The following is an 11,853-nucleotide window of genomic DNA, read 5'->3' on the forward strand; positions in this document are numbered from 1 at the left end:
TCAGTGATGCCCTGGAGGAGAGGTCCAAAAAGACATCCATCATGTCATTAGGAGCATGCCCTGACATTGTCACAAAGGCTTACAGGCACATAAGAGCCTGAGTTGTTGCAATGAAATTTCGGTAAAAAGGACAAGCCTACTGCATCGTGTTTTCTCTTAGAATTTCAGGGTCTCTTTGAATTTAGCCATCTGTAAGTTGCTATTTTTAATTTCCACCAAATGATGTGGCATCATTTCGTTTGAACATTACCCAGTCCATATCAGTACAGATATCCATTGTGATTTTTCCCCCACTGAGATCTGGTGTATTTCTCTGTTACTGCTTATCCTGGTGAACTAAACCAACGGCCTTCTCCGTGTTCCTTTAATGTTTTTGAGCAGTGAATATAGAATAAAGCACTGTGGGAATGTATGGTTAAAATGTGATTAGTAGCTGTGGTCGGTAAGACCAGAGAAGTGCTATAGAAATTCCAGTACATAACAATAACTTTAGGTATAGGCTAATGTAATGTTTCAGATGAACTCAAAGTGCATAAGTCTGTGAAAAAACTCTCTAAATAAATGTTCTCAGGAGCTTTTATTAGTCCATCCATAACAACAAACAGAGGCTTAGTACTAATTGCATAATTGTGCTGGGATCAAATACGCATTCAGATAGTTAAGCTACGCTCTAAGTCAGATTTATTTTGTTTCCAGTATCACAAAATCCCCTTTATATTATCTTCCAAACATCATATAAGTTCTAACAGCTTCTATTCCCGCATAAAATATACTGAAATGTAGATAAACTTAGTTTTAGAGAGCAATGGATAAAAAAGACATGAACAAGCAATCAAAAAACTTCAGCAAAACTTATAAAATGAACACAACCTGAGCCATGCTCGGCACAATGTTTTATCACAGTTGTCCTTATTCTAACCTTTTTTGGAGCACACACACATATATACACAAAAACCTAATAACTGTGCTCAGAGAGCTTTTGTTCACAGCACAGAGTTGTCTTTCTGGTTGCTTTTGGTACGTCATTCAATCACTGCTGCTGACCTAGCCCTGTGCGAGACACTGAGACATTTACTGTGGTTATTATCTGACATGTTGGTATGGAGATGTATTATTCAGTCTACTCAACCAGTGGTTAAGAAGAGAAGCAGCAAACACTGTCTAAGATGCCAATCGTTGCAGAAATAGTTCAGGTGTACGCACTTTAGGGAGGGTTCATATTCACATCTGTAACTTATAGCAGGACAAAGCAAGTTTGATGTAATTCAAGCATGAATAAAGGCTGGATTCGTCACAAGTATTGGCTTTCAGAAGGCTACTATACTTTGGGTTTGTTAGATAAAACCGACAACATTCATTGTTTCTAACAACAGGAAAATAACAACATTAACAACTAAGGAGTTGCTAGTTACTGGGTTCTATTCCACACACTATACAGGGAGTTATGGTAAAAAGAATAAAAACTAAAAACAGTATTTTTTCACTGGGTTCCAGGAAGGCTCAGGGTGAAATGTGAGCTCAAAAAACAGAGGTGGGGTAGAGTGTGTTGGTGCAACAGTGACACCTGACTATTGCCAAAACAAACCCAGTTACACAATAAGTATAGACACGAAGCATCAATTTATGAAAATCATTTAATACTGTTATACTGTTAAAATACATGTTTTCATTTACAGTACACTAAATATCTTTATAGCACCGGCTAAGACACAAAATAACAATTACAGAGGTGAAACAATTGTCACGGAAAGTCTTAGACACAATCATCCCATTTTATATTTCATGTTTTTGGGAGACATTGAGGATTGTGTTGTCGCTTTATAACTTGCCCTTCTTCTTCATCATCTTCATCTTGGTCTTTCTCTTGGAGTGGGAGTCAATGATTAGCTGAGACTGAAGCTTCAGCGCTTCACGCGTGATGACCTTAGCTTTGCCCTCGTCAGTCTCATTTTCTGCAACAGAAGCGGTGAAGTAAGTAGGGATGTAGACAGTGTGCAGTCATTACTGTTGGTGTGTAAAAGGATACCAACTTACTGTCATGGAGGGGGTCATGTGCTTGATCCACAGGTGGTTTGGCTCTGGTGATGTATGCTGACAGTTTTTCTTCACTTCTTATGTACAACTAATAAAGAAACATCAAGTCAGAAATTAAGATGTTTTTTTAAACACTAAAAATCTCAAATTCCATTAAAACTCTGTGAGTCATAAGCCCTGCCCACATTTAAAGCAATTCACTTACTGGCTTGTGCCTTCTTCAGTGTGTAGAGATACAAAGATAGCAACATAAGATTATAGTTTCTTTCTCTACAGGTGTGCAACACTAAACACATGCATCCTTTTCTGTTTTTTATGTCACCAGGGGGAACAATGAGTACAACATTTCTGTAACCTTGCAAGTCACCTCCCAAAATTATTCAATTGATAAATAAAGGGACACTGCCCTGTAAGATCGCAGCTATCATAGGGTGAAAGACTGTTAAGGTTGTACCCTGATAAATAAAACATCAAAGTCCACATTCCTAACAGGTGGACATGTAAAAAAACCTCTTTGAAAAAAAGTACATGTTTAAAAAAACAAAGTTCAAAAATCTTTTTTTCATGCATAAAGATGATCAAAAATACTTAAGAAAAAAATCCTGATTGAGGTTGTCATAATTCATACATGAAAGGGTTAAGTGTAGTGAGCATATCAGCATTCTCAGGTTTGGCCTGTGCTTTGATGCAGTGTTTCCTGCTGCAGAAAACAGATGTTATGTTGATGAAGATGATCTTAATTAATGTTAATAATAATTCAGCTCAGCCTAACAGCACCAGATCTTACATCCTGCAGAAAAAACAAAACAAAAATAGCCTTTTCTATGTTTAAAAATATTAATACAATTTAACTAATATAATTTGATATTTTATACTTGTTTAAATCTGCAAAATAATATGGAAATAGTAATAACCTTGAAATAAGGTGTCGTAAACCGCCTCTTTTATCACTGTGACAGAAAATGGGATGGCTATCATTAGCTTTCAGCAAGATGCCTAATCTAGACAGATCATCTGCTTACATACATTTGTACTGTAGTCTGCTTGCATTAATGATGATTGCAGTAACAAGTGTTGCTGTTTCAATTTTTCAAAAGTTTTTTGTAATGAAATGATTTGATTTACTCAATGAATCATTGCAGCCCTTTTAAATACAGTGAATAAGTTAGTTAAAAGCTTATTGACATTTAACCACCTTATCACATAATACCAGCTACTTGTTTTATATTATCCAATATGATTCTTAACATAGCCCATGTGTTAGCAGTGGTTACTAGGCTTATGTATGTCTACAACATTAACCCTCTCAGGACCAAATTAAGTTTTTTGTTGCTAATGCACAACCAAGTCCTGCAGTGGTACTTCTGAGTAAAAAAACCTCATAAAATATGTATGTGGGGCAATCAGGTTGTTAGGTCTTAACTGTTGCAAATCTGCAACGTCTGCCTGGAGAGGGTTAACTTGCAAAAGCTAAGATGAACAGACTGATTTTTGCCACACTTCAAATTCTCCTTTAGTAGAGGTACAAAGGAAAGCCAAGTAAAGTTCAACTGCACCAGCCAGGCAAATAAGGCTGGACTGATTTCCAAATTATCAGCTCAGAGTTGCGTCAGTTACAAAGATCGTACCATTTAAAAATGGACCTGTGACCCATATTATCAATGTCATGGTTGAATGTCAGGCAGACTGTTGCATGTTTCCTGTCCTCATATTCTCAAAGTGAGAAGGTGCTGTTGAGTGTTCAGTCAAGAACAAACACTTCAGGTGCCTCTAATGGTTACCTTTCCATCCTGATAAGTAAAGCAAAGAAAGCACAGCAGCTTTTACACAGCTTTATGTAAGCTGTGAAAAGCTCAAGCTCAGACAGTGTTTAAATTTCAAACTGTGACAGTCTAATTATTACAAGTTGTCTGACAATGTTCCCAAACCTTTTCCTGTTAATAGCTCTGATCAGGTGACTCACAGCTCTTCAAAGGCACCTGTTCATAAGTGTTATACTATATACGTATAATGTTCTAACATTCTCTGTTAATAGAGACACCATGTGCAATGCAATCAATGTTGTGCCCATGCCTTTCCCACTCTGACTACTACATCTTTGCTAGAACTACCTCTGCAAATGTCAACCATGTTTTCTATATCCCATCTAGACTCAGGACCAATGTTCCCTCTAAGCTGCGCATGTGCACAATTGCACACTGCTGGCACAGTCTCTGCACACAAAAAATCTGCCTTGCGCACAAAAAAAATCTAACCTGAATTGCATTGCATTGAATCATGCGATTTACATTCGTATATACCGAACTAAACAACGTGGTTGACAGGCTATGACAGCGTCCTTATGTGCCGACACCGGTGTTTTAGCTAGCAAAGCGGCGTGGCTGATAAGGAGTGAAGCCGTTAATGACAACGTGTACAACCACTGGAGATGTGAGCAGGACAGACGGAACAATTGACGGGAAAAGTGTGGACTTTATACCAGTTTTTAAATTGTGTTGATAGGCCACGTTATACCAGAGGGATTCAGTGCTGGCGTGACCACACGTCTGCTGTTGCTCACAGTGGTCCAAGGGACCGCTCAGGGAGTTTGTGTGTTCGCTCAGACACATGAAAAATTAGAGGAAACATTGCTCAGGACCTGTCTTTAAAATAGCCGTGTTGCTACAGAGGGCCTTTGTCTCACCTTGTTTTTTTCCAGCTCCTTCATTATACCAGCCACATCCTTCCCCTGAAGTTCTTTGTGCAGTGACAATAATTTCTTCTCACACTGGGCCATCAGCTCCAGAACAAAGTGATCAGAATCTGGATCCACTTCAGGAACTGTGCCCTCACTCTTGAAGAAGATGAGTGAACAAACATAAAAAGGAATTACACTTAAAAAGCTTTGTGTTTGAGGGCAGAAAAATATTTTAATATTAGGAATAAGTGATAAACTGGCTATTTCAATATTATGACTGGTTGAAATCGTTAGTACCAGTGAGATGTGTTGAAGTTTGTTGGCCAGGTGCTCAACTCCAGCTTGGGCAGTGTGAAGAGTCTTCAAGAGCCAATCCAGTCGCTCTTTGGCTGCATCACACTTCTGCTGCTGAGTCTGCAGGTGCTGCTCAGACTCCTGCAGGGCCTGCTGGTCACTAATGAAACAGAGAAAGAGCAGAGGCTATCAGACAATGTGATAGCTGTTGCATTAAAGTTTTAAATACATGGCTTACCAAATGTATTTTTATTTGCCTCAGTTGCCCTAAATTAACAGCATTTGTAATAACCAAAATCATATTTATGCTTGAGTTTTTGTTGTTATCCATGAATATTCAATTTCATGGACAACAATTTGAAAAAATTAGTAAAGCACATTATTATTTGTGATTAAGATGTCAAATTACTGTTATTTACTTGCATTTCTGGACATAAAAAATATTTTTATGCCCAGTGTGCTGGCTCAAACCTTTGTATAGGTTACACAGAATACGTTATAAATTATATTTATCTGACTAAATATAATTTTTAGTTCTTGTAGTTCTGTAGTTCTTGACAGATTTCTAAAATATTTGTGTTTTCTTGTTTTTATCACAAGAGTAATAATAGATTTCAACCATTGTCAAGCAGATGTCTATACTTCACCTGGGGTGTTTAGCCTGTCTAAAATATTTCATCTCCTCAAACTGTTGGCTCAGAAGCTCCTTCTCTTCCTTCAGCTGCAGCAGGACTTTCTCATTCTCTTCCTTCAGTTTCAGCAGATGCTGGTGTGTCTCCTCCTGAGAGTTAAAGCACTCCAGTATCTCCTACACAAACACAGAATGGATGAAAAAAAGAATAACAGCAACTACATGGTGTGTACTAGAATCAGTGGGAACATTTATACCTGTATGTCTGTGACACCTGTGGTCTCGCTGATGTGCCTGAAGGCCTCCTCAAAAGTAGAAATTTTTTTCAAATCTTCTTCTTCCATCCTGGTGATGATATGCTGGGCCTCACCGCTTAGTTTTTCTGGCAGAGTTATCTGATCCTGCAGGTATTAATCATTCCCTTATTATTATTTTACCAAAGAATAGGGAGGCCTTCACTGTGGATTAGGTTTAGGCTGCTCTGTTTTAGCTTTCGTTCCTTGTGAAAATCTCCAGTTATTCGCATCCATACATTTAATACCCCACTGATATAATTACGGCTATACATTTCTCGGTAAGTAAAATTCAATACATACATAATGTGTCACCTTGTGTCTCTCACCCTTATATCGACTTTTTCAGCCTGGGCCTTGCATTCCTTAACCTTTTTCCTGTAACTTGCTATTATACACGCCCTCTCCTTACTGTCCTTGTAAAGCAGCTCCTCCCGCTTCTGCAACTCATCCTGCAAAGAACAAGAAGAATGGCTGAAAAACTTGTTTCAGTTCACTTAAACTAAATGGAGACAGTGAAACAAACAGATTGTTAGTATGACAGAATCGTATTATTACCTATAATATAGCCCAGGAGGTGTCTGAGATAAGTGTGGACAGACATGTTATCCTCAATCATTTCATTTTATCTTCACAAGATTAGATAAGGTAAGGCAAGGCTAGTGTATTAGTGTTTCCAAGTTATACCTCCTAATTTATAATTCCAGAAAATCGTCTGACTTATGAGAGCAATAGGGAGTGGATTCTAATTCTTACACTGTATCTTGAAACATTTATGCTTTTAACTCATCACACAGGATATATCTTATAGATCACCTTAGTAGCTTCTTTGGAGAGCTGTTGGTCATTATTCATGATCTGCAGCCTATTCATCTCCTCTCTTTGCTTCAGGATTTCTGCTTCCAGACAGTCCAACTGGCCCTTGTAAGTGAGACTCTGCTCCTGAGGCGGTGAAGGTGGAAAAGGGAGTGAACATGAAATAAACAGAATCGGAAATAAGGTTGTCCATGTGAGAGAAATAAAGTATTTAGATTACCTGACTGTGATCAAGGAATTAAAACCAAATCAAGACAAAATGTGCACTAACACAAAATTTAATTTAAATAATATTTTAATCATATAATCCTTACGATTTTCAACAGTCAGGTCCCATTGATGCTGTTATTTATTGCTAACATTGTATTTAAATTAGGAACTTATCGATTGACATCCTGTAATTACCTTTCTATTTTGTAGTTTTTGATGGGGTTTTTTTTTCAGCAGGTTTAAAAATTCCTGACCTGGATTTAAAATCTCCACCTGTGTATGTAACAGTGTGTTTGTTTGCACTATAAACAGACAGATCACTTGCTCTATTTCTGTCAAAGGGGCTTTTGATGGTGTGGCAGCAGTTATATATACCGTACTTGCTCTTACAGTAGCAATTAAACCACACATAAAAAAAAATAGGAAAAAAAACCCTTAAATGTAAATAAATTTGACTGGTTTCCTTGGAAAACAGGAATCAAGAACTAGTATGTCAATTGAAGAATAAACAGGGACAGTATCAAACAGAGTCCCATATAACAGTCAACCAACCGCAGAGTACAGCGAAGATCTACTATTTTCTGCAAAACTGCCAAACAGCAATGAATAATAGACTCTGTACAAAACACTGCTCATGTTCGAGTGCTTCCACTTGCATGCAGGCATCTGCTAATGCATAATGGAGAGTTAACAGCTAGCGTGAATAGCAAAATAATCACTACAAATTTACTGATATTTCAAAAATATCTGAGACAAACCATTATAGGACAATTAACAAATTCTTTAACAAAAATCACATCAAATGAAGATAAGTTTAAGCGTAACAAAACATTTTCTCACATGCTGGACTTACATGTAAGTGATTTTTGAATTTCAGATAGTTAACCATGATGTTCTTAGCTTCCATGCATTTAAACTGGGTTTTCTCCAGATCATTCTCCAGAGCCAGCAGTTTCTAAACATAAACACAAATCATTGGTCATCGTCATCTATGATCTGTCATTTTGCTCAAGTCTGCAAATGAGCACAACAAACAACAAAAAGTAATCCCAAAAAAATTTGATTTTTTGGGGGGTCAGAGAGGTAATTACCATGGCATCGTCCTTTTTTTTCTGAGTGCGAGCATCAGAGGATACTTTACTGCTGCTGCTCTCTGATTTCAGCCTCTGGTACTCCATCTTCAACTGATTGAGGCGACGCTGGTAGACCTCATTTGTGTGTTTTACAGCATTGATACACTTCCTCTTGAACAGCACTCCTTCATTTAGCATTTCATTTACCTCCTGAAAAACAGGAGGCAGGCGTTTGTGAGGAATGCGGTACAGTCAATAAAACATACAATAAAACTATATTTACTGACACTGTATACAGTAATGAAAAAGAAAGTTTTCATGGGGTTGTGAAAAACTATGTACACCGCTTTCTAGTGGAATTAAGTGGATGAGTAATTACACACTTGATTAATTGATCATCAACAAGTGTGATCACCTGTATATAAACAGGTTTTGCCAGTTTGCTGGTCCAGCAATCATCCTAGGAGTAGATGCAAATTCATTCTGAGGTCAGGCTGTGCATTGGTCAGAAAATAGCAAAAAGACATTAATCTAATTCTGCTAAAGGATTCGAGGCTTCTTTATTGTCATTTGCATCACATGTTTACATAAGGTGGAACGAAATTACGTGCACACGGTCCCGGAGCGAAAGAAACAGAATAAGAAGAAACAATAAGAAGTAATAGGTAGTACAAATAAATGGAGTGCAACAACCTGAGTAATATAAATGCAAGTATTAAAGTAATACAAATAAAATAAATAGAGTAAAACAACCTGAGTACCAGTATGGGGTATAGATATAGCAGCAAACGGGCATTATGTAAAGGTGTACTTAGTTTATAGAAATCAGTAGACTGCTGTGAAAACTTTCTTCTATTTAATATAAAATAGGAATTCCCATCTTATTACACTTTGTTTTTTCATGATGTGTATACTGACTTCCTCTTACCTTCACTGTGCTGTTGCAGAAGGCCTTCCCCTCCATATCTCTGTTTTTAAAGGCCACTTTGATTATATGTTCATCAGGCTAAGAGGAAAGACAAGACAATGACTGAGACACATTTGATCTGGATGACTCCATGTGGGGAGTGCAAAGCATTTTTTTTAAAATCTCTTGTCTCTGTGTCTTTTATTTTGATGAGTTTTAGTTTATTAAAACACTGCACTTCAGGACACTTTTTTCTAATGTTTGACTTTTACCCAGTAGAAATGATTTTTTAAAAGTGCAGATTAACCTGTATTTTGCTGTCAAAGCCGTGCCCAGATGCAAGTCACCACTAGCTATACAGACTGACATAAATTAAAAGCAATAAAGCATAAACCTGAGAAACCACTTATAATTAGTTGTGGTAGCCTATGTGTGAGATTCCTAACTTTCCTAATGTCAGATGTTGCTCAAAAGAGATGTACCAATCTATGGATCTAGGGTTAAAACTTTCCTTCTTGATAAAGTTTATAGTTAAGACCCTGAACCCTCCCTCAGTTACCCTGCAATAGGCTTAGAGTGTTTCTTCTTCACTTACCCCCCTCACAATCAAGTGGCAGTGGCAGAACCACAATCCCTCCTTTAGCCTGGCTCTGCTGGAGGTTTCTTCCTGTTAAAAGGAGGTTTTTCCTTGCTATTGTCACCAAGCACTTGCTCGTAGGGAGTCGTTTGCTTGTTAGAGTTTTATCTGTATTATTTTAGGGTCGTTAGTTTGCAATATAAAGTGCCTTGAGGCAACTGTTTTCGTGATGTGGTGCAATATAAATAAAACTAAATTGAAATAAAATGTGCCCAACCTTGATCTGTAACCTTTATTATTTCAGTAAGTTGGATTTATCCAAATTTCAGACCACTTCCCCACAATTAAACACATGTTTCATGTTTAGTTTGTTGTGATCTGATCGCCTTACTTACAGCCTTAGTTTCTGCCAGCTGTTTACGCAGATTCTCGTTCTCCTGCCTCAGCTGACGGATGAACTCTTTTTGCTTCCTGGTGGTGGCCTCAGTCCTCTCATAACGTAATGTTTTTTCCCCCTCTAGTGGACAAATATAATAATGCATGGAAATAGGCGATCCATAACTTTATACTTAATAACTCGCTTATTTTATTCGACTTAATAATATGAATTATAAAGCATTAAGAATTCATGTATATTCATTCACGCTAAATATGGCAGTTAGCTGGCTGATTCCAGCTAACCCATGCCTACTAGCATGAAATTAAATCAAGGCACCCACTGCATTTCAAACAAACATACCAAGAAATTTGATTTTACGCTGAAGCTCCAGTTTCTGATCAGATATGCTGCCACTGACCGCCATTTTTGTGAGTTAGCACAGAGTGCGTAAAGGAGAAATTATCCCGTATTTCGTTTTAGCTTGAGCTAACCGCAACCGGTATGTTTTACGTGCACACGTTGCCTAGCAACATGTACATTTATAACGGGACTGAAAGTTGGGGATCTTTCGAGCATTCCTTTTTTTTAAAAGCTGTATTTTCTGTCTCAAAAGCCCACAAGTCTAGTAGAATTATTACACTTTCACAATTATTCTAATTATAATATTGTTGTACGGGCTGCTGTACCTCAGAATGAATGCTGAGATTTAACGGCTTGACGGCCTTCGTAGAGACGGTTCTCAACTTGTTCCCTGTAGAACCCTGTTATAGTGTAGTAGTTCTTACCAAGATAAAGATATTTACAAAAATAAAATTATTTTGTATATGCTATTTCATTTTATGTAAATATTACTGTTATTTGCCAACATTATCAAGCAGCACCATATAGTAATGGACAGCTGGACTGAGTAAATCAGTCATAATGATAATCCAATGATAAAGAAAAGCTTAAAGAAACCAACAAAACACTAAAAACAAAAAAGGAGGATGTCAAAACCAACATTTATTAGTTGAATACAAAAGAAAAGACAATGTAAACATTTTACAAAGTCAAAATTCACACAGTATGAACATGTTTCATTTTCAGTGGCATGTATGACACAAAAAAGAATAAAGACAAAGCTATTAAAATATTGAGTCTATATCCAGGTTAAACCACTTGGGTCATTTGTAATCTCTTAAGGCTTTGGTTATCATACTAAGATTTAATCACTTGCAGTTAAGGGATTTTGCTTTGGTGAGTTAATTTTTAAACAGTGCAATATGCTTAGTTAAACTAATAAAGCACAGCTTTATTCAATCTGCCTTAAACTGGACCCACTGAAACTTCCATATAGACATAAAATCCAAATATACAATGAAACAGAAAGCAATAGCTCTTAAGGCAACAGGGCTTATCATCTGTAACTCCAGCTCACATTTTCCTTCTGTAATAAATCTCAACCTGTGCATGCAGGTAAAGAGAGATAATTAAGAGTTTGTCACAAAATACAAAACAAAGAGTAATATCATAAAAACAATATAAATGAATCCGATTTGACAGTTAGATACAAATACACTGTTTATGTACAAATGAAATGGCACTGTAATTCCTCCTTTTGTTCTTTTAACTTGAGACACACACACATACACACACACACACAGAAAAATACACCCATGAATACAAACTGAGGCTTAGTCCATTGATTTGTAATCTTCATTAGACTTCTTGAGGAGTGTGAGCAGGTCCTGTGACATGAAATACGGCCTCTCCTGTGATCCATCATTGCGCTCCAGGTCCTCCACTGCAACATGGACAAGAGAGAGTTGAAGAACAATTTTCTCACACACCAACACAGATCTGTAATCTATCTTTCTTTTATTTATGCATCGTCTATCTGCCGCCAGTTTTATCTTACAGCCCCCTAAGGTGTACTTAAGTAAATTGCTTTGAGTATTATCTAATTAGGTGTGGGGGGGGGGG

At 37.2% G+C, this 11,853-nt stretch overlaps 2 protein-coding genes across 3 annotated transcripts in view; both read right to left on the reverse strand.

Moving 5' to 3' along the window:
- Window positions 1-945: 945 nt before the first annotated feature.
- odad3 (outer dynein arm docking complex subunit 3) lies at window positions 946-10,546 on the reverse strand. Of its 2 annotated transcripts, XM_005924932.3 has the most exons (13): window positions 10,252-10,543; window positions 9,908-10,029; window positions 8,957-9,034; window positions 8,047-8,238; window positions 7,809-7,910; window positions 6,746-6,871; window positions 6,259-6,381; window positions 5,894-6,037; window positions 5,653-5,813; window positions 5,009-5,165; window positions 4,718-4,867; window positions 2,035-2,122; window positions 949-1,952 (listed from the first exon to the last, which is right to left on the reverse strand). In XM_005924932.3, the coding sequence occupies exons 1-13, from the start codon at window positions 10,313-10,315 to the stop codon at window positions 1,819-1,821; spliced, it is 1,641 nt and encodes a 546-aa protein (XP_005924994.1). In that variant the 5' UTR covers window positions 10,316-10,543; the 3' UTR covers window positions 949-1,818. The 2 variants fall into 2 exon arrangements, with proteins under 2 accessions (XP_042077557.1, XP_005924994.1); XM_042221623.1 differs by lacking the exon at window positions 8,957-9,034 and having other exon boundaries at window positions 946-1,952; window positions 10,252-10,546.
- A 327-nt stretch (window positions 10,547-10,873) lies between these two features.
- The window catches only part of slc44a2 (solute carrier family 44 member 2), a 27,512-nt gene continuing 26,532 nt past the window's right edge, over window positions 10,874-11,853 (reverse strand). The window contains exon 22 of the mRNA XM_005924931.3: window positions 10,874-11,674. Within this exon, the coding sequence (XP_005924993.2) occupies window positions 11,565-11,674 (110 nt within the window). The 3' untranslated portion in view covers window positions 10,874-11,564. The remainder of the gene's footprint in view (window positions 11,675-11,853) is intronic.

The sequence above is a fragment of the Haplochromis burtoni genome, unplaced genomic scaffold, assembly GCF_018398535.1.
Source record: "Haplochromis burtoni strain Fernald_Lab_line unplaced genomic scaffold, NCSU_Asbu1 Contig_70, whole genome shotgun sequence".
NCBI lineage: Eukaryota > Metazoa > Chordata > Actinopteri > Cichliformes > Cichlidae > Haplochromis > Haplochromis burtoni.

Excerpts from the sequence above, each read along its gene's own strand:
- odad3 (XM_005924932.3), bottom strand. The coding sequence starts at position 10,315 with ATGGCGGTCAGTGGCAGCATATCTGATCAGAAACTGGAGCTTCAGCGT. Across the intron at positions 9,035-9,907 it reads AGCTGGCAGAAACTAAGGCT|CCTGATGAACATATAATCAA; the intron begins GTAAGTAAGGCG and ends CTTTCCTCTTAG. Across the intron at positions 5,166-5,652 it reads AGACAGGCTAAACACCCCAG|TGACCAGCAGGCCCTGCAGG; the intron begins GTGAAGTATAGA and ends CTGTTTCATTAG.